The sequence below is a fragment of the Castor canadensis genome, chromosome 5, assembly GCF_047511655.1.
Source record: "Castor canadensis chromosome 5, mCasCan1.hap1v2, whole genome shotgun sequence".
NCBI lineage: Eukaryota > Metazoa > Chordata > Mammalia > Rodentia > Castoridae > Castor > Castor canadensis.
Window position 1 is genome coordinate 67,491,085 of NC_133390.1, and position 22,735 is coordinate 67,513,819.

Here is a 22,735-nt window from a genome sequence, read left to right on the forward strand (position 1 = left end):
AGTTCAGTGATAGGGTGCAAGCTTTATATGCCCACGGCTCTGGATTCAAACTTTCCCCCCACAGCACCAAAAAAAAAAAAGAAAACGAAAAAGAAAAAAGGAGAGACAGAAAGGATCTAACACCAAAAGTGGACATTGACAGCCCCGCAGACAGAATTGTTTACTCTCTGTGACACTCAGGGTCTCTAGGTCACTGCCCCTAAGATCAACACATGGAAACTGGAGAAAATCCAGAAATGCATGTGTCAGAACACACAGCTGAAGGGATGCCAGCCAGGCCATTTTAGGACAATAAATCAGGTTATAAACTTGTAAAAACAGTAGCTCTTCAAAGGATGAGAAGCCTGGCACACTATGGAAAGGGAGGGGAACACAGGTACTCACTGCCATTGCAGAGGGTTAGAGGGAAGATGGCTCCACATGGGAGTCAGAATCAAGTGGTGGAGGCCAGGGGCAAAGTCAGAGCCTTCTAAGAAGGAGGGGTGTTTTGGAACAAGGAGAAAAAAAGGTGGAACAAAAAAGCACAAGGAATGGCCCAATTTGGATGAGAGCCAACTCAAACTGCTTCTTAAAAAACCTCCTCCCATCTTGCCCTTTGTTGCTGAGCCCTGGTGGACTCTGAGTAGCAGTAGCACCAATAAACAATATTACTGTTGAGTATTTATTCTACGCCGGGTTAATACAACACAATTACTTCGTAGTCATTTCTCATCTAATCCTCACGACAGCTCTGTTTCCTCATTCTACACACAAGAAAGCTGAAGCTTAGAAAAAGTAAGCTATTGATCTGAGGTCTCACAGCCCAAAGGTGACAGAGCTGGGATTCAAATCCAGATCTGTGTGGATCAGATTTACCTTAATGGCTGCTAGTCCTGCCCCCCTCCTCCCCTCCCCCACACTCAGCTTCTAAGCTGTCCTCTATCTTCCTAACAGGCTTGACCTGGAAGGAACTATTTTTCAGCCAGTTCTGCTCCCTGAAAAGAGATGATGTCTGTGAATGTATCTGTCTTAGTCCCTTTTCTGTTACTATAAGAGAATACCTGAGACTGAGTGATTTATAAATAATAGAGGTGTATTTTGATTCACAGTTCTAGACATTAGGAAGTTAAGGGCATGGCTCTGACATCTGCTTGCTTCTAGTGAGAGCCTCATGTTGCTTTGACCCATGGTGGCAAGTGGAATGGAATGGAGTGCAGAAGAGAGAAAAGAGGACTGAAGTCTCATAATAACTAACCCATTCATAAGAGAAAGGCATTATCTATCTATGGGGGCTGCACCCATGACCCAATCACTTCTACCTCCCAACACTGCTATTTTGAGGATTTAAGTTCCCAGTGCACAAACTCTTTTTTTTTTTGGCGGTGGGGGGGGGGAGTACTCATAGCAGTGTCTAACTATTATTGTGCCTGAAATAAGTTTTTGTCTTTTCTTTTCTGGTGGTACTGTGCTTGAACCCAAGGCCTCACACTTGCGAGGCAGGTGCTCTACCATTTTGAACCACTTCACTAGCCCTTTCTGTGTTGGGTATTTTTCAAGATAGGCTCTCACAAACTATTTGCCTGTGACTAGCTTCAAACTGGATCCTCCTGGTCTCTCCATCCTCAATAGTTAGAATTACAGGTGTGAGCCACCAGCGCCTGGCTGGAATAAGTTTTAACTCATTAAAACCACACTTTTCCAAAATCCAGCTATAGCAGCTTACAAAGATATATAGAGTACAGCATGCATGTGGGTGCTCAAAAAAGGTTTGCTTTAGGGCTGGAGGTGTAGTGCAAGTGATCGAGTCCCTGCCTAACAAGAGCAAACCCTGAGTTTAAATCTCAGCACTACAAAAAAAAAAAAAAAAGCTTGGTTTGGTTAGGATCTGTTCCAGTGGGTGAGATCATTGGAGAAACAACCAGTCTACAGACTTCAAAGAGCAAAGAGAAAGGTGATTCCAGTTCCCCCGGGTCTTCTCACCTGATGTACCAAATTCCTTGGTGCTGACAGATATGGCTGCAGCCAAGAATCCTGCTCTCTACCTTGCCAAAAAGGAGACATTTCATGGATTCTATCCCATAGATTTACCCTTGAATTTTTTTTTTTTTTTTGTGATACTTGGGTTTGAGCTCAGGGTTTTATGATTGAGAGGCAGGCACTCTACCACTTGAGCCACTTCTCAGCCCTTTTTGCTTTGGTTATTTTGGAGATAGGGTCTTGCTTTTCACCCAGGGTGGCCTGAACCTTGATCCTCCTATCTTAAGCTTCCCAGCATAGTCGGGATGACAGGTGTGTGCCACCATGACCAGCTTTTTTTCCATTGTGATGGGTCTTGCAAATTTTTTTGCCTGGGCTGGCCTGGAACCACGATCCTCCCCATCTCAGTCTCTGTAGTAGCTAGGATTATAAGCGTGAGCCCTGGTCTTGAATACTTTTTGTACAATTAAATTGAATTCAGGACTCCTCATTTGCTAATAGCTATTTGACAAAATTGAAATTTATCTTTATCTAAAATATCAATGAAACTTTGATGTATCCATGTCCTGTTTTTCTAAAGTCAGTATCATTAAGAAAGTAGGAACATATAGAATGGAGTGGGGGGGGGGTGTTTTCTAAACAGATAAATTATGAACACTTGAAAAACTTTCCTGGAAGATTCTCAGATTAACAGCCTGACCTGTCATTCTGAATACTTCTTCTTAATACGCATTCACCAGGGGTATTTTTTTCTTTTGTCCTTAGTGGAAAAGTCTACTATCCGACCAGCTAAAAGCATGGACTCCCTGTGTTCAATGCCTGTGGAAGGTGAGATTTTACAGTTCATCTGTGGGCTAAGGATTGGCACTCACTCCAGACTTGGCTTTGGAAGCTGCTGGGCTACTCATCTGCAGTTATGATCAGTTGCTTGGTTCCCCAGGCCCTCCCTGATTTTCCCAAACTCAAGGGCTTCTCATAGCTCTTGCTATAACCTCCCCTTCTACCTCAGGGTTAGGCCTAGAGGAGACCACAGACCACAGCTCCTTTTCATTCAAACCTGACCCAGGTAAAATGTCAACAACATCTGTAACTAAGGCAGAGGAAGGATGGGCAGAAAGAAGAACCAGGTACTGATTTTTGCCTGGTGCTTTTATGTTTTGAATTTGGGTGTTTCCAGAGGCATGGGCTTCATAGTGCTTGCCAAGTCATGATCTTGAATTGGTAGGTTCATTCTTTCATCATTTACCAGCAAACACTGATTAGACAAATTTGTATGTACAAATTGTGGATATGTGGACAGTTACACACAAGGTGTACCCATCAGTAAAACAGAATGTAATCTCATTTGTTCTCATAGGTCTAACCTAAAGGGCTCACTTGCCTGTGTCTCTCTCCCTTCTGTTTTCTTAAGCAACCAAGAAGCCCAGTTGCAAGGTACAAGGCAAAGGGCTTCCCTGGCAAGCAGACTGCTCAAATGCTTCTAAATTTACCCCATGACTTTCCAACACCTTTAATACATGACATTTTTCCTTTGATAAATGAAGTATCCTGAGACAATATAGGAAATACTTAGCACAACTTAAAAAGAATTCTAAACCTGTAAAATACTCTGACATCTTTTTTAAGCTGTCATGATGCTTTTAGCTTTTTCTCATGTTTATATTCATCCATTTCCTAGGCGGTTTTAATATATCAAGATTTTATCTATGACTTTCCCAGATGCTGGGTAGGTCATCTTTCCTCAGTTTCCTCATGTGTTAAAGAAGATACTTACGTCTCCCTTACAGTGTGCTTATAAGAATTTATTCTGTAAGATGCTTAGCATTCTTACAGAATTTATTCTGTAAGATGCTTAACTTAAAACCAAGTTAGAAATTCTTTTCCAGATCCCTGGCCGGTCCCTGTTATCTTTCAGCTTATTTATTCCCCGTGTGGAATTTTCTCTTCTTTACCTTCACTTCTTAGTCACCATTGGGTTCTCTAATGACATTTCGAGTCCTTCATCCTCTGAAGCAACAGGAAGAAACCCAGGGAAGGCGGAAGGGTCTAGCTGAGCACAGCCCTGCTTTCCTTGCTGGGAAAACAAAGACTGTGCCTGGGTCTAGCTGCCAGAGAAGACTTGTAAATTTTAAAGTAAAACAAGATGCTGTTATTTTGCCCTTTTTGTCTTCTTCATAACATCCTTCTGCCACCTCTATATATATATTTTTTTTGTGATCTGCACTTAGTTTGGTAGATGTCTGTCCTGTTTAGCACTCTTACCAATGGCCTGCTCTCCCTGCAGAGTTTAAAACTGATAACCTGTAGCACAACAGTGAATAGTCTTCTAGAGTATCCTGCTAAAATTCAGTGCACTTGAGAAAATGCTTTCTCCCTTGTCAAACAAATGCTATGCACCTGTCTTCATTAGGGTGGCTGTTCCCTTATTAGACTGCTACCTCTTTCAGTATTGAGAATCCTATGCCTCCCCTTCTTGGAGGGCCTGCAGCTGTGTGTACCCAGGCTGCTTACTGTATGCTTATTCTTTTTCTCTAGGAAAAGAAACCAAAGGAAATTTTAATCGAACAGTCACCACTGGGGGATTTTTCATTCCAGCCTCGAAAGTACACTCCATCAGCACTGGCAGCTCCTGTGACCTCAGCAAGCAGGAGGGTGAATGGGGCCAGGAGGGGATGCCTGCGGGGGCAGAGGGGGGCTTTGATGTGAGCAGCGGTGACCGAAGCCAGCTGCAGGGCGCTCAGGTCCGTCCTCCACCTGAGCAGCTGAAGGTGTTCCGGCCTGTGGAGGATCCCGAGGGCGAGCAGGCAGCCCCCAAGATGCTGGGGATGTTCTACACCTCCAGCGATAGCCCCAGCAAATCCGTCTTCAGCAGCAGCCTATTCCAGGTGGAGCCCTCACCACGACACCAGCGCAAGGCTCTGAACATCTCGGAGCCCTTTGCAGTGTCCGTGCCCCTGCGTGTGTCAGCTGTCATCAGCACCAACAGCACCCCGTGCAGAACGCCCCCGAAGGAGCTGCATTCCCTCTCCAGCTTGGAAGAGTTTTCTTTCCAGGGCTCAGAGAGTGGGGCTTGGCCAGAAGAGGAGAAGCCACTGGGAGCTGAGACATCTACAGGTAAAATAGGGAGAGGGATTAAAAACCACACTTGAACTTGTCTAAATAGAGATTGCAAGGCAATGTGATGAAGTGGTAAGGACTGTGGGCTGTAGAACCAGACTGTATGAGTTGAAATCCTGTCTCTGCCATTTTGCATGTAATCTTCGTCAAGTTAACATAAGCACCTTGTGCCTCAGTTTCTAAAACTGTAAAATGGGAATTATGGTGATAATAACTATACTTCTCCAAAAGTCCATTGTGACTATTAAGTTAACAGATACGAAGCTCTCAGAACTTGTCTAATACATGGGAAGTACTCAGAAAATGTTATTTATCATTGTTTTGTTCACTCACATGGTGACAAGGCAGGAAGGAAAAGTCAGAAACAGAATGCAGAGCTACAGAGCTGGAATTGGGAATTCATCTTATCTAGAGTTAATTCTGTCTTCATCCATCCACCCCTCATTTCTTCCTCACATCTGCAGAGAACGTGGCTAGTAGGCAATTTCTAGGAATAGATATTGGTTCTAGGAGTAGATACTGCCCTGAGGAACTTACCCTGGGATGGAAGCCATGAACATGAAGAATGACGGTGCCCCGATAACTGGGCACAACACAGAATGATGACACTGAGTGCTGCAGCAGGCAGGAGGAAGGAGAGAGGCAGAGGTGGTGTTAGGTGCATGTCTTGAAGGATGGATTGAATTTGGATTACAGGGAGGACCAGAGCAGAGGCATGCAAGGCCCATCAGAAGGGAATGGTAGGAGAAGAGTGGACACATGACCAGGTTAGGGTGAAGAGGGTCTTGTGTGCCCTTAAAGAGGCACAGGGATCCACTGAGGGTTGTCAGTAGAGGAGTAACAGGTCCCTGTTCCACTCCCCACCCAATGGTCACAGTCCACACCAAGAGATTGTGAGCTCTACCAAGAGAGATGCTGGCAGATTCTTCTAACAGGCCTTGGTAGGGTGCAGAAAATATCTTTTAAATTTTACTGATGCATTGCTCTTTCTCCCAGAAGTCATGCTTTGAAGAATTTATCCTAAATAGCTGTGCACAGGGGTGGGGGCATGGCTCAAGTGGTAAAGCACCTGCCTAGCAAACTGGAGGTTCTGAGTTCAAGTCCCAGTACTGCTAAATATATACATACATACATACATACATACATACATAATATAGATTTGTGTGCATAAAGCAACTTTATTGGACCGGCAGTGTGGCTCAAGTGGTAGATTGCCTGCCTAGGAAGTGTGAGGCCCTGAGTTCAAAATCCTAGTACCACCAAAATGAAATAGCCGCACACATGCAAAATGGTGTGTGCACATGATGGCATTACTTGTGACAATAGAAAAGACTAGAAATGATCCAAATGCCCATCGCTAGGAGAGCGGTGGAACAGTTGAAGTGCATCCACAAATTATGTCCTAGAGAGCTTTGTGGGCCCTGTGCATCTGGAAGGAACAGTTTCTGAGCACAGAAGGCAGCCTCTTTTAAGAGTCTGCCTTGGTTTCTGGCTTTCTTTCTGTCTTTCTGTCTCAGGGCCTCTTCTGAAGGAAGGATTTTACTCAACCCTTGCTTGGGACCATCCAGAGTATGAAGAATCAACTAAGCCAGCTCTCAACAATATGGGCCAGGAATGAGCAGATAAATGGCCCAAGCTCTCACCCTGTAGAGGGATACTTGTGGGGCTTTTGAATGGAGATCATATTCTGAAATAGATTTGGAGGGTTGGAGGTGTGGCTCAAGCAGGAGAGAGCCTACTTTGCAAGTGCAAAGCCCTGAGTTCAAACCCATCCCATAAGGGAAGGGAGGGGAGGGGAGGAGAAAGGAGAGAAAGAGAGGGGAGAGGAAGGGAAGGGGAGAAGTGTATTAAGTGAAGGGCAAAAGAAAATAGCACTGTGGTCAATTCCAAAGTTTTATTAGTTCCAACAGCAGTGTGTTGTCACTGTGTCTATCTGAGCTGGCAGCTGGACAGACATTTTAGAGTTATGTTTCATCACAAGATTAACCCTTGGCAATGAGCAGTGAGCAGAGTTTTGGTTTTTGATTTTTTGTTATTGAGGTAGCAGTACAGCCTCAAACTCAAAATCCTTCCTCTGCCTCCCAGGTGCTGAGATTACATTACAGGTATGCACCATCACACCTGGCTCAGAGTTTGTTCTTAGCCAGCCAACTTTTCTGAGCTGTTCTGTATGCCAGACCCTGTGCTGTGTGCTCTGCCTCCGTTATCTACTTTATCCTCACATCAGCGCTGCAAAAGCTGTGTGTATTGTGAAGCCATTGTACCAAAATTGCAAGATTCATTAAGAAATGAGAATTTAAAACCAGGTTTCTCTGGTCCCACTGTAAATACTATTTATTGAGGGCTGCTGTGTGCTAAGCACTGTCCTAGGTTCTGTACTTTGCTTAGTCTTTATTCCTCACTGTGAAAACTGATGAGGTAAAATAGGGCCTTCCTTCATAAAAGGCAACAGAGGCCAAATCTGTGGTCTGCCTCCCTCCTGCTGGTCTCAGTATATGTTTAAGATATGAGTGAAATCACCTTGGATATACCCAAATTGACTGTAGCACCTGAGAAGCTGCCAACCATAATTATAAGATATCTTGCAGCCTAATGTGGGGAAGAGATGTTTGTGGTCTTGGACCAATGAGTTGTTGGGCCCTGAGTATTCATTTGTGACATGAGCAGGATTTCTTAGCTTTGACACTATTGATTGACATTTGAGGCTGGATAACCCTTTGGTGCACACTGGAGGATATTTAGCAGCGTTCCTGGCTTCTACACTGTAGATGCAAATAGCACTCACTAAGCTGGAGCAACCAAAAATGTCTCCAGACATTGCAGTGTGTCCTGGAAGGGGAAGTAAAATGGCTTCTAGTTGAAATCTTCCAAGACCTCTCATCTCTGACAGTCTGTGACTCTAGTAACTGAGGCTGGAAATTGTCAGGAGAACAGGGTAAAGGATGTGAGGGGCAGTAAGTTGGGAGAACCCCCCATCCCATCCTTGTGAAGGACAGGAGGCAGAATAGTGACTGTTCTGGGACCAGCCTCCCTTGAAATATATTCTTTGTACTGATCAATCACCTCCTCATTGCAGTTTCTGTCACCAAGAAGACAGCTCCTGAGGCCAGCACACTGAAACCTGAAGTCCTGGGGACAATGGAATGTAGCCAAGCCCTTTCCCTGGAGCCAGGTACCCAGCTGGAGAAGAAAACCTCAGAAATCGCCCAGGGCTCCCAGCATTCAAGAGAATTAGAGAAGAGGTTGAATCCAGAGAAGGTGGTGGAGGAAGACAGAGAGGCTGGCCAGGTGGGACCCAATGCTGCCCAGGAAAGCCCCAGGCCCAGAGCTGAAGTCATATTTCTCCACGAGATGGTAAGGTGGTCTCACTGCTCCAGCCACATAGAGGCCTCTTTTTCTCAAGAGCTCTTTGTACATTTTAAAAAATATTAAGAATCAATTTCTGAAAAGAGACTTTAAAAGGCCCATTTTTACTCAGGCCTAGTTTGTTTTTATTTTGTGGATGTTGTAGAGGTCTTGCAGTGATGGGAAGGAATCATCTAGCTCAAGTCCCTAGGAAAAACTCAACTCTAAATTGTTCTGACCTGGAGTCACCATTAACCAGTAACATGTTCTTAGAATTAATGACATTCAACCCTGAAAGCAGCACAAAACCTGTTTGTCATATTCCAGTACCAAAATATGATGGCCATTCACAGGGCCCAGCCCTCTTCTCCCAGACATCCTGGATGGACAAATGTCTAGAATTTTTCCTAAAAATCTGAAAAAGACTGCTAGGATCCCCTCCCTTCTCTTGTGACTTCTGGAGAAGGTAACATATGATGCCAGAGTTGACAGAACCTGGTCCAAGATGGAAACCGAGGTCCAAGATGGAATTTTCCAAGATGAGGTTTATGAGACATCCTTCCATAAGAAGGTGTAAAGAATTTTCCTGGAGACACCTAGGAAAAGAGTCCTGCATTTGGGAGGCAGCTCTGTAACCAGGGGAGTGTGCTCAAGAGGAAAAGGAAACCCATTGCCTTTTTTTTTTATTCATATATGCATACAATGTTTGGGTCATTTCTCCCCCCTCCCCTCATCCCCTCCCTTACCCGCCCCCCAACCCGTTGCCTTTTTTAACTTGCTTCCAGGACATGCACAAGAAGAACACATGCTAGGAGTTAGGGCAGAGCTGGGGTGCCATGCTGGCCTGTCAGAACAAGTGAGGGTTCCCGTAATATATGTTTGAATTTGTTAAAGAGGAGGGGTGCAGATTCTTAGGGAGATTGAATTCTTGTGGGGAGGCCCAAGTAAGAATGGCATTACCTTAAGAAGCAGAGGAAGTCAGTGCTGGAAGAACTAGGGTGGATTCTGGGAACAAGTAAAGGCATCGATTCATTCATTCACTTGAACATATACTAAACCCTACTTTGTGCCAAGTAATCACTGCAATGAACAAGACTGTCACCATCTCAGTCTTGCTGGGGCTGACAGCATCATAGGGAAAGGTCACTGAACAAGTAATTTCCAGAAGTGGAAATAAGGAGTATGGTGGGAGTGTGTAACAGGAAGACCTAACCTAGTCAGAGGGAGGAGTGTCACAGGGGTCAGAGACCTCTTCCCTGAAGAGTAGATATTTAGGTCAAGAGCCTCACTAAATGAAAGGGGTATAGGGTGTAATAAGTACAGAGAGACCTCCAGGCAGAAAGAACAAGATGTGCCATGAACCTGAGGTGGGAAAAGAGCCAGAAACACTCAAGCAATGGGAATGAGTTGGGCTGGAGAAAGTGAGGTGCAGGTAGAAGCAGGAGCCACATCACACAGGGCTGCATGGAAGGGTTTGGGGATTGACCTCAGGGCATTGGAAAAGCACATAATATATTCAGAAGTTTGTCCTTAGAGTGAACTCCATTCTGTGAGAAGCATGGCTTGCAGAAGGGCAAGACAGAAGGTGGGGATGCCAGTTAGGATGGTAGTGAGTGGCAAAGCAGGTGGCTTTGACTAGAGTGGGAGCCTTGGAGACAGAAGTCAAAGGATTTTTTAATATTTAGTTTTTATTCTTCCAGACTTTCTTCCTTTCTCTGGCGTGGTACTGCTCGAACTTACTAGGCAGGCTAGAGTGCCACTTCCAGCAGAAGGATTCTTGAATCAACTTCTTGATGTTTTTCAGGATGAAGATGATCTGGCCAATGCCCTGATCTGGCCTGAGATTCAACAGGAGCTGAAAATTATTGAATCTGAAGAGGAACTCACCTCGTTGCAATCACCTACTCAGAAGATCAACCCAATTCAGCCAATTCTAGAATCTAGTCCTGGGCCCTTTCCTTCCAGGAGCTTGGCTTGTAGTTCCACCCCCTTGGAGGCATGGACTAGGGACTCAACCAATCAGAGTACACAGGGGGCTGCCACAGCAGTCAACAGAGAGAAGCTGGAGCCAACCAGCAACCTTCATAGATCTGATCCTCAGCAGGGACTGAATCTAGACCATGCCAGTCTGGCTCCTCAGGAAATAGTTCTGTTTGAGAAGGCATCTCCACCCACAAACATGGAGGTGAAAGGCCCAGGAAATCTCTCTCCTCCACTTCCTTCTGCTCCTCCCCCTCCAACTCCACTAGAGGAGGCACCTCGAGACCTGCTATCAAAGGGTGCACCTGAAAAAGATCCATCTAAGATTTTGAGGACGAATCCCTATATAGAGCAGCCCAAGTCCAAAGACAGCCCTGGAATCCCTATCCCCTGTCAGGGAGATGAGGCTACTCTAAGACAAAATGAAAATGAAAATTCAAAGAATGCTGCTCCTGAGGGAAAAGACCCTGGTTTCCCAAACCTACCAAAGGAGGCCGAGATTTCTCCACAAGGAGAGGGGGATGTAGCCCATTCAGTACAGGAGCCTTCAGACTGTGACGAAGACGACACTGTGACAGACATTGCTCAGCATGGCCTAGAAATGGTGGAACCCTGGGAGGAACCCCAGTGGGTGACAAGTCCCCTTCACTCTCCTACCCTGAAAGAAGTATATGAATCCCAGGTGCAGGGTTCCCAGAGCCACCGATTGGAGAGGAGGCTTTGCCACAGACCTAGCCTCCACCAGAGTCATTCTCTGGATAGCAAAACCACTGTGAAGAGCCAGTGGACTCTCGAGGTTCCCTCCTCCAGCAGCTGTGCTAATCTTGAAACTGAGAATTCCGACTCTCTGCCACTCCTGGCAGCCAGGAGGGAGGTGGATGAATGGGATGAGAAAGCACTGAGGTCCTTCAGAGAGTTCTCTGGCATGAAAGAAGAGGTTCTTCCCAGCCAGAAGGGACCAGGTGGTGTACAACCCAAACCAGAAGACACCAACTCCATCAGCCTAACAGAGGGAAAGGAACAAGGGCCACACCTTAGGCACAGCAACCCCCAGGTTAAGCAAGGCAGTGTTCCTGGACCAGAGAGCAAGGAGAGTCCATCTGGTGTTGAGAACAGGACCTCACCTGGAGAGCATCCTCCAAAGTTACAGCTGAAGAGCACCGAATGTGGGCCCTCAAAAGGGAAAAACAGACCTTCATCCCTCAACTTGGACTCTGCAGTGCCCATATCTGACCTCTTCCGGCTTGAGAATGGGGCCTCATTTAGTTCACCTGGAATGCAGCTTTCTGAGCCAGGAGATCCCAAGGTCACCTGGATGACCTCATCTCACTGTAAAGCAGACCAGTGGAAGGTTTACTCCCGTGACTTCCAAGACCTGGACATTGTTGCTCATGCCCTGACAGGTCGCCGTAACTCAGCTCCTGTGAGTGTGTCAGCTGTGAGAACCTCCTTCATGGTCAAAATGTGTCAGGCCAAGGCAGTCCCAGTCATCCCACCCAAGATTCAGTACACACAGATTCCACAGCCTCTGCCTTCTCAGAGCACAGGGGAGAGTGGGGCTCAGCCTCTAGAAAGGAGTCAAGAGGAACCCAGCTCAACTGGTGGGACTTCTCAGAAACCTGCTGAAGAAGATTCTCCCTCCTCCCTGGAAAGCCCAAAGGAAGAGAAACCAAAGCAAGATACGGGAGCCTTTAAGTCTCCACCAACGGACACCACTGCATCCTGCATGTGTGAGGAACCCACCGTTTCTCCAGAACCAGGCTTATCTAACCAGCTCTCTACCCAGGATGCCACAGTGCAGTGCAGAAAGCGCACATCAGAGACAGAACCATCTGGGGACAACCCTCTTTCTTCAAAACTAGAGCGACCATCTGGGGGCCCTAAGTCTTCCCACAGGTCAAGGCCAGGAAGACCTCAGAGCCTAATCTTATTCAGTCCTCCTTTCCCCATCATGGACCACCTTCCCCCTTCATCCACAGTGACAGATTCCAAGGTCTTGCTTTCCCCTATCAGAAGTCCCACACAGACAGTTTCCCCTGGCCTTCTTTGTGGGGAGTTGGCAGAGAACACATGGGTCACACCAGAAGGGGTTACACTTAGAAATAAAATGACCATCCCTAAGAATGGCCAAAGACTAGAGACCTCAACCAGCTGCTTTTACCAGCCCCAGAGGAGATCAGTGATACTGGATGGAAGAAGCGGGAGGCAAATAGAGTGATATCAGTTTACCTGCTGGTCATGATTCATCTGGAAGTTATTACAGGTGCAGGTTATCAAAGTTTGAGATTATTTCGGCCTCTGACATCTCTTTTTTCAGGTTTTGATCATTCATTAATTAGTCCATTTGCCAGAAGAGTGGTCAAGGCAAGGACCAAAAAGTGACATTTCAATACATCTACATGAGCAAGTGCAAAAGGTGAAGAAAGGGAAGAGGATGGAATGCCTGCTTTCAATGAAATTATGGGCTTGTTTGTGAGCTGGGTAGTTAGGAGACCACACTATCATCTGTTACTGTTGAAAGCTGGCTGTGATAATGTCCTTTGAAAGAATGAAAAATCCTTTGCCTATGTCAGAAAAATGTTACTTAGAGATGTGAAGGCCTCCTCTACCTTTTAATGCTCTTTAAGAGCATGTGTTCTTTTAGACTAGTTTCCTAGTAAGCTTTGTAAAAGTGCACTATCCAAAATAGAAGCAGATTTGCAAATACCAACTAACATGCCACTTAGATATCTAAATGGGTGAAATTACCCATGCTTTCCCCATCATCCCTACAGACCTGTCCAAAATGACTGCACACCAGCACAGAAAGTCACCATCTGTACTCAAGAGCAAACCCTAAGACTGGCACCATCCACAAAGACTTTCTGGCTTTCATTAACTTGGGACTTCAGCTGCCACTGTACTGAATTATGATTTATAAATCTGGTAGCTGGCAGAGTGGGGGCTGAGCTGAGGATTACCTTAAGGAAACATTGAAATCTTTATGTAGTGAAGTGTGGTATCAACTTTGTTAACAGTATCAGAATCTAAGTACCAATGTCATCATAGAGAAAAGTCTCATGCAAAGGCACAACTACACTGCTAACTTGATGCGTTTAAATTGGTGGGACATAAGCAGAAAGGCTCGAGCCTTTCTTCTTCCACACTAGGCTGGGCCCAGTAGGACAGGAAGGGATGCAGGGAGGAGCCTACCAGAGTGGCCATCACTACCACTCACTGGTAGCTGTCCTCCTTGAAAATGAATTCTATTTTAGCCAGTGGGTCCATTCATTCCTTCCTTCCTTCCTTCCTTTCTTCCTTCCTTCCTTCCTTCCTTCCTTCCTTCCTTCCTTCCTTCCTTCCTTCCTTCCTTCCTTCCTCTCTCTCTCTCTCTCTCCCCCCCCCCCACCTCCTACTGCTCAAGAACAGATTCAAGGTGCCTCTGTCCCTTCCATAATTCCCCTCATTCACCACCCACCCTTGGCACTCATACTTGCTCTTCTCTGTCTGGATACCAGCAGAAGCAATAAATCAATCTGATTCTCTTTCTGTTATTTAGGAGTTTCAATGGTTCTTTCCTTGGAGAGGAGAACTAATATACTTGCTGGCAGATTTTTGGTGCTCCCTTCAAAAAAGGCTTCATGAGGCATCTTTTCTCAGATTCAAGTCTGGCTGAACTCTGTCCAAAAGTTCAGTCATTGTAGAAACAATGGCTAGCAGTACCTCTGGGCCAGGTGGAAGATAAGGTGAAGTCATGTCCTTCCATGAGAAATTGGAAGCTGAAGCCCTGCCGTAGATCCACACCTGCCCCATTCTTCCTTTCCTGATAAGTCTTAGAGTTTCAAACTCTTGCCCTATACATTTAAGCCAATGTCTGTGGCAAAGGTAACCAGCAAGTCAGCTAAAGAGTTCTGCCTTTAGAGAGGTGAGTGAGCAGGGGGACGGTTAATAAGTCTTTAGTGTTTTTGCTTTCTCATTGGATAAGCAAAGCATTGGACCAACAGTCAATGAGATGCCAACCCATAAGAAAAGTCCTAGAACATAGCATTTTCCTCCTAGGCAAGCAAGGTGAAGAAATATGATGGTGAGAGATGAAAAAGTCCATGTTCCAGCGATTTGAAAAGCACATTCCTGCCTTATCAGAAAAATGTCGTAGATAAGTTTTATGACAGTCTCACTGTACTTGTGGTGCCCATGCTTTGACAAGGCCTGTGTTCCAGTTATAATACAAGAGGGCAAGACCATATTCTGCTTCACTGTCAGAACTCTGAGCAAGTAATGAAATACTTAAAACTACTTTGATTTTTTTAAACTTTTGTTTGCAATACATATTGGATATATTTTCATTGGGGATAGACTAAGAAGCTACCATTTACATATTAACAAGTGACTTCAATTCTGGGGGTTGAGGCACCTATGTAAATTTATAAAATGGTTGCCATGTTCCTTTTGACTGACACCTTATCACCTACAGGAGTTTGGGTGTTATTATGCAACCCACTGACACCTGTCTGGAGATATTCCCTACTCCAAGTATTACTACCCAGCCAATTCCAGAAGGGCTTAGAAGCTAACTCACCTTCTCAGTGCACTACTGCTCAAGCATGGTCCTTTTGACTGTCTCAGAGCCTGTCAACTGTCACACACATATTCATAAACTTGCGGGCCGGACTGGGCTGGCACTGAGGAAATTACATTCCATGACAAAAAAAGAAAAAGGAACACCTCCCTCCCCTCATTTTTGTCCTAAATTATTTTCCAAAATGCCACGGGATTACCCATTTGGTCACCCACTTGGGGCACTGAATAATGGACCCCTGGACAGTCCCATCCAGAAGAGGAGCAGAACGAGTGCTAATGTTTTAGGAAGCTCTGGGCTATAAAGGGCCACAGAGTCAAACTTCAAATCAAACTGTCATCCTCCAGGTGGCAGTGACTGATTTAAAATGTTGAATTTGAACTGAAATGCATACATGTACCAATGTTTTCTTTCAGTGTTAATGATCACTTAAGAAGATAATAATCCATTATTTATTTCCAAAATGGCCCTTCCAGGCAATCTTTTTTCTTTTTGCCAAAATGGACCAGATAGAGAATATCTAATTTTTATTCTCTGCTTTACTTGGAATATGAAGGGACCTGACCTAGAACTCCATTAAGACTGTTAGCCTAATCTAAGCCCTAAAATTCGTATTATCCAAGTCAAAACTCTGGATTCTGGGGACACTAAAAGTGTAAATATCATCATCCTCAAGAAATACTTATCAAGAGCTTAGCAATACTGCACTAGGTGCCTTTCTACTCCTATATTTTTGAGGAGTCTAGTCCAAAAGGGCAAGGAATGGGAGCAAACAGACGATAAACCACTGGGAACAAGACTGAGAAGTATAGTATTGATTATCAAATGAAGGCAGAAAGTGAAAATAATGTAGCAACTAGCATCTTTCAATAGGACTGTTAACAATTGCAAGTCCAACGTAATGTGCCAATGAGACACTCAGGTGTTGAGAACTTGGTTTGATTTTTAATAACTGGAGTGGTAAGCAACTAAGAATAAGTAGTCCTGAGGTTTTGCACAGTCCTGATTTGGATGTGAAGTCCTGTTGAATCTCTGCAAATGAGCCAGATGGGATCAGCATTCCACACTCCTTGAGAAGGGATTTTAGAGACTTCTGTCATTACAAAGTGAGTTAACTCCTGCTGCTGATGAAGTCATAGACCCAAGATAAACTGTTCACTTCATGTAGCATTTAAAAGCACATGATAATCACATTTGCTAAAATTGGGTGGAACAGTCATTTGTCTACCAGGTCGTGTGTCTTGGAGAACATAAGATTCATTTGTCTAAGATTGGAGTAGAAATAGTTCCCAGTAGGTCCACTTCCCACTAGGATTGAGTAGGACCACATTCTATCATGGCTGGTCCTATCTGATGACAACATGAATCAGGATGTCATATTACCAACAGTATGATTTTAGGCACTTCTACTAGGAAGATCAACTCAAAACATGGAATGACAAAGAATGTGTCCTTTCCAACACCTTTCTAGCAAAATAAGTCCAGAAGAGGGAGCAAGCACCTGTCCAGGCACAGAGAAGAGGAGGAGGTGGTAGAAGGTGACTGCCTGAGATGAGCAACAGTCCAGATAGTGTAAGATTGGGGGGTCACACAGATTGACTGGCATGCAGAAGATCCCTTAGTGACCATGAGGTACCTGAGTAATGCAGGGGTTGTGTCTCTGTGAGAGTGATAGAGGACACAGCTAATAATGGAAGCCTATAAAGTCCATAGCAATGTTGTGTTACTGGATGAACCACAATGCTTTGCATTAACTTAATGCCATTGTACTTTCTGGCTTATAATTCTGCAAAGTAAAGCACTTTTTCAAAGGATTCTATTAGAAAGCCACATGACTACAGCTGTTTTTTAAGTTCTACAAATGTTTCCAAAGATATAATCAAAATGTTTTTCTATTCATTAAAAAGTATAATTATTAAACTATCCATAGAGACATTTAAGTGTAATTAAAAGATTGTTATGCTTTAAAAATGTACTCTAATAAATGATATAAAACATAATGCTTATGATGTTGGACTATGAGCTAGAAGAAGACATGGGATCATCAAAGTCAATAATCAGAAAAGTAAATTATATGCATCAGATTCATTGTTCCAGTTTGTTCTGTTTGATGTCATTTTTTTGTTGTTACTTCCAGGTCTGGTGCCACAGTGAAAGTTCTGAGGATTTGCTTCAGTAAATTTTTCTTGTTTTTGTTATTTTAATGTTAATAATTTCAAGAGTTTGCAATTTCACCTCCTCACCTTTGCAATAACACAATCACTTCACTGAGATGCCTAGTATGTTGATGTACTGTACCCAGGATACACTGTAATGGGAAATGAGAAGAAAAACATTACTTGCTTCTCACAACTCCACAGCTTAAGGAGTTGTGATGGGATCCATTGAAAAGATGTGAACTTAATTTTGCTATTTCTTCCATCAATGAAGGACTACTGAGTGGTCATTTAATGATGCTTTAGGGAGAAAGCTAATGTTTGCTATTCTGGCATATAGTCTTGCAAAAAAAAAAAAAAAGATGGGATTTGGGGATGTGGGGAGAGCAATCACACATAATAATCTCTCTTCATAGAATATTGTTGCCACTTCCTGGGTTTCAATAGGGCTCCCAACAGGACATTTCTTTCCTGCACAAAACATTGCATTCTCTGACATCGCACAGACTTTTACAAAGAATCAGAAGACATTCCCCCAATTTCTCACTTCTGCTTCTGCACCACTGTTTCTTCCCATCTCATTCAAAAAGTCCCTCATTACCAAAATTTATAGATCCAGCTATTCTCACTTTTACCATTCTTTATGGCCACAATGTAGTCAATGTCCCAGACTTCTCAGTCTTCAGTACCAGGCTTTTTGTCCTTCTACCACATATCCCATCACTCTTGCTCTCAAGGAAAACCCACCCGGCACCCTTGCTATAATTGTTTACAGGTTTTTACCTCTGTTCAGTTTTGACCATTTGCTTCTAGGGTTACACATCAGGTTATGTCACAGTCCAGAATTCTGTGATCCTAGATACCCATTTTCCTTTCTCAGAAACTTCTATACTTGCTAGTTTTTTCAATTTGTGCAAGGTCACTAATGACTGGTCCACTGCTACTCTTGACAGACACCACCTTCGTTAGATCTCATGCATTTTTCCTTAGCCTTTCTAGATGCCATGATGCATCTTCTCAAATATTCCTGCCATGGCCATTAACTCCCTCAACCAATAGTCCCTCAGCCACATCTGCTTGGCTTAACCCCCCACCTAGAACCGTAACTCTTAATCATCCATCTTCCCTGCTCTTCACTGTGTTTATGGTAAGTGCAGAGAAAGTTATAAAAGCCTTTAGATTATGGTCCATCACCTCAGGAGTGGCTTCATTCCCAAAACTCACAATGGCTATTTGTGTATTCTTAACCCTTTCCTAGATCACACACCCCTCCCAAAGGACAAATGCTTGTGGCTGCACATTTGTGCTGTCAGATGTTTCTCAGCAGCCTCCTACCACCACTTACCATATCCATGTGTGCACCCAATGTCCCTTGTGGTTGAGGAAGTGCCCCTCTCTCCAAGGCTCGTCTTATCAGTGTCTACCCATCCATTATTCTCTCCCATAAATTCAAGCTTTCCTTCTGTGGTCTTCTATCCCTCAGCATGTAAATATTAAAGTCTTCTATCTTACACAAGTCTTCCTTAACTCTGCCTACTTTTACCACCTTGTACACAAGTTCTTAGAGGAGTCATCAATGTTCACTGTTTCTACTTCATTCCAATGCACTCTTCTGGACCAACTACAACCTGATCTCCACATCACTGCTGGAGTAAAATCTCTCTTGCTAGAGTCACCAATATCTAGTAACCACATCTAAAAGTTACTTCTGTCTCGACTTCCCTATTATATTTGATACTTTTGGGTCCTTTTTAGCTCTAATTTACTTCCTTTCTTGGCCATTTTCTTGTTCACTTGAAAGCTTCCCTTTCCTCTACCCTTACATGTTATTCATGAGAAAACAATCCTGTTCTTCCTTTTTCACTCCACATTCTTTCCCTAGATTCACAGTCCATGGCTTCTCCTACTACCCACATGATAGTGACCCATCCTTACCCCTATTCTCTCTTATATGGATTTTTTAAATGGTTGACTCACTGGTCTCCTTGCTTTAAGTCTCAGCAACATTCCACATTTCCATGTCCATCCTACAAATTACTGCCAAAATGTTTAAGGATAGTGGTGTTCAAATTCTACATTCCTCAAAATCAGCTGGACAGCTCATTGAAAGACTGTCTGGGCTTCCTCCAGAGTTTCTGACTCAGTAGGTTTGGGGTGAGGCTTAAAAATAATCCATTCCTATCAAGTTCTCAGGTGCTGCTGATGCAGTGTGGTTTAGAGATTAACACTGAGAATGCTTTGGATCATAAGCTGTGTTATTTCTCTGCTTAAAATCTTCCATTAGGCATATTCTAACTACAGAAGTTCTCAGACTTCTATGAACTTAATAACTACTTGGGGCAGGCACCAGTGGCTCACACCTGAAATTCTAGCTACTTGTGAAACAGAGGTCAGCCCAGGTAGTTTGTGAGACCCTACCTCAAAAATACCCAATGCAAAAACAAAACAAAACACCTACTTGGTGTGCTTGTGAGAAGTGCATATTACTAGGCTTCCCCCTCAATGCAGCATCCAGGGTTTACCCCTTTGAGAATCTGTGGCCTACAAGGGAATAAAAAATTCAAACTCAGTGTGGAAGTCAAGTCCTCCTGCAATCTCCTACTCACCTAGCTCTCTGGCATTAGTGAACTTTTATGTAAATATCTAATGTGAGTCCAGACCTTAGATCTTTGTATAGATCTTGTCCCCGCTACACAAACACCCCTCCAATGAGGCAAAGTTGATCATTCCTTTCTCTGTCACCACTGTATCTCATACATACATCTATTATGAACAATTGACTTACTTACCTGTCTTTTATTCGTTAATGAACTCTGAACATCACCATCTCTGACATCTAACAACATCCAACACATAATTGTTGACTAAAGAGAACTGGGCAAAAGAGGCAACAGTGGTGGAAGTGGTTGGGAGGGGAAGGAAAGGAGCTTAGAATATAAACAAAGAATCATACATAGCAAATAAGATACTGAGAAACATTTCCATTATACTCATTCCTGGGAATTACCTTCTTCTATTCCCAAGTCATCTGCCCATCTAGGCCACACGGACAAATAAAAACCTTTTCCTTTCTAGTATCCCAAGTTCACTCAACTGATAATTTGCTATACCTTCCTTTTCATTCATCTTTTAATTTCCCAGCACGGAATTAGAAATAACAAAAGACCATTCTTCAGTATTTATTTCCTACTATCACTAAGAAAAGATGGTGTCCCTTCTCTCACATGATATGTAGTAACACCCAAGTACTAACAGCTGTAATGTGTACAAGTATGTTGAAGGAAAGGGTTCTTATCTCCAATGCTGCCATATCTGGAGGTGAAAGCAGGGAGAACTTGGCCATTGCAACAGACAAAACACTAGGCTGGCACTCCCATGCTACTCCTTTAGTATTCAGCCAAGACAGGTCAAGTCAGAAATGGGAAAACTACTGTTTGCTCTCATCAGTGTATCTGGGCTACTTTTGTATGCTAGAGCCAAGATTTTTTTTGGGTGGGGAGACAGGGTCTTGCTACGTAGTCCAGGATGACCTCAACCTGGTGATCCTCCTACCTCAGGCTCCCAAGTGCACCACTGGCTGCCTGGCTAAGTTGGGGGCTTTCTGATGAGGCATTTCTGTGCTTATGCTACTCGTTTTGCTCTCAACTGTTAATTTCACCAAATGTTTTGTTAGTCAAGAAAAGCATATATTCAATACCCTAAGAAAAGCAATGAGACAGCAGCTTCCTGCTCTTCTTCCTTCACAAGAACCACCATATTTAGGTTAAACCACGGTAAACAGCAACTAACTTAATACACTGGTTTTCTTGCTGTTCTTCCAATATACTCACTCCTACATAAGGCTACTGCCCTTACTGCTACTATACCATGGAATTCTTGCCAAGGCTATTTATATGGCTGATCTGCATAGTCTGATCTTTGTTTGAAAATCATCTCCTCAATGCTTTCTAGCAGTGCTATTTCTACTTTGTTTCCTTGCTCTGATTTCTCTTTACTGAACTTACCACTACTACCAGCAAATGTGGTACAAACTTATTTTATGATCTGTCCTACCTGCCCAGACACATATGCAGAGGGGAGGGGCTCTACATTTCTTATTCACAAGGCCTAGTTAATACCTAGTCAATATATTTGTTGAATACTTGAAGAACATCTAAATGTCAATTAAACTTTTAAAAGAGGCATACACATCAAAATATTTAAGGAAGCCATGGTTAATTTAACATGGAAGTAGTCACCTTGAATAGCTATATTCATAGCTATTCACCTATTTTTACTATATTGTTGTTGTTCTTGGGGCACATTGTGACATTTATAAAAGTTTTTACAATATATCATAGTTGAATTCACCCCCTCCATCATTCTCCTTTGTCCCCCTATTCATCTATTCCTTAGACTTGTTATTCTCTTTTGGGAATTCTTCCGTAAGAACTGTTTTCAGATGCAGTTTATGAGTTACATGATTGGTGTTTTACTTCATAAAGTTGTATTTTTGCATCACCCAAAGTTTCAGTGTGAAAAAACTAAGCACAGAAAACATTATTATCAGAGATGGGGGAAAAACAAAAACATGACAATCTATTTTAGGTTCTCCAGGACAAGACCGTAGAAGTTTAGATAACTGATGACTTCAGCGGACTAAGTACATCACCCCCCAAGAGCATGGGAGGTAATACCCTGAAGGGTTAATGTTCACAAACATGAAGGTTCCAGAGTATGAAATTTATTTATTGACTCACAAACATGTATAAGCCCAGGGCCTTGTGCATGTCAGTCAAGCATGTGACCACTGAACTACATCCCCAGCCTTTGAGTATGAAATTTAAAACACACATTTTGGATCTAGATCAAATTCTCTAAGGACAAAGCAGTAATTTCTTGTATTTCACATCCCTTCATAACTCCAAACATGATGCCATTCTAAATGGTTGCTGCTAGGTTGTGCCCAAGATTGTTTAACTGGGGGTTTGCTTGTTCTTCCAGTTACTTGGGTATTTTCAATACACCCACACGCTAGTTTACATGGCCTTTACACTCGTTTTCTCCCACAGGGCCAATTACACATCATCTCCTTCATAACTAGGCACTCTAAAAGCTTTCTGTCTTTGAAAATTATTACTTCAAACAACTAAAGGAAAAGCTTTGGAAGCAAAAGAAGTGAAAGAACAGGAAAAGTGACAGCAAAACCTGAACCTCAGGACAGCAGCTTATTCAAAAGTATCTTTAAATGTTACAAGGTAGAACAGACCAGCCAAGACGCCATCTCAGAAATGTTTCCTCCCAGCAGGAAACAAACAGAACCACCCATGGCTTTAGCTTACTTTTTGCTATAGTATTTATAACACTACTGGCCAGTGAACTAAGAGAGATTAGAGCTGGAAGACAACTCCATTCATCGCCCTTCCTATACCAATAATTCCTGGCCAGCTAAGAACTAAAGACAGTAAGAAGGACTAGAAAGAAAGCAGACACACCAAAGATATTACGTCAAGTGATATAAGAGATGTGTTCATAAATGCAAGTTATTCCAAGGCCATACAAACAAATCAATCTTTTACTGGAGAGGCAAAGCTCTCATATGTATATTATTCAAAGATACTAAAACATGAAAGATCACGTCACC

The 22,735-nt window shown here is 43.4% G+C and overlaps 1 protein-coding gene across 1 annotated transcript in view; it reads left to right on the forward strand.

The window, feature by feature from the left end:
- Arhgap31 (Rho GTPase activating protein 31) overlaps positions 1-17,040 on the forward strand; it is a 110,194-nt gene extending 93,154 nt beyond the window's left edge. Inside the window, exons 9-12 of the mRNA XM_020176544.2 lie at positions 2,722-2,784; positions 4,492-5,070; positions 8,150-8,427; positions 10,223-17,040. Coding sequence (XP_020032133.2) covers positions 2,722-2,784; positions 4,492-5,070; positions 8,150-8,427; positions 10,223-12,616 — 3,314 coding nt within the window. The 3' untranslated portion in view covers positions 12,617-17,040. The remainder of the gene's footprint in view (positions 1-2,721; positions 2,785-4,491; positions 5,071-8,149; positions 8,428-10,222) is intronic.
- Positions 17,041-22,735: the final 5,695 nt, after the last annotated feature.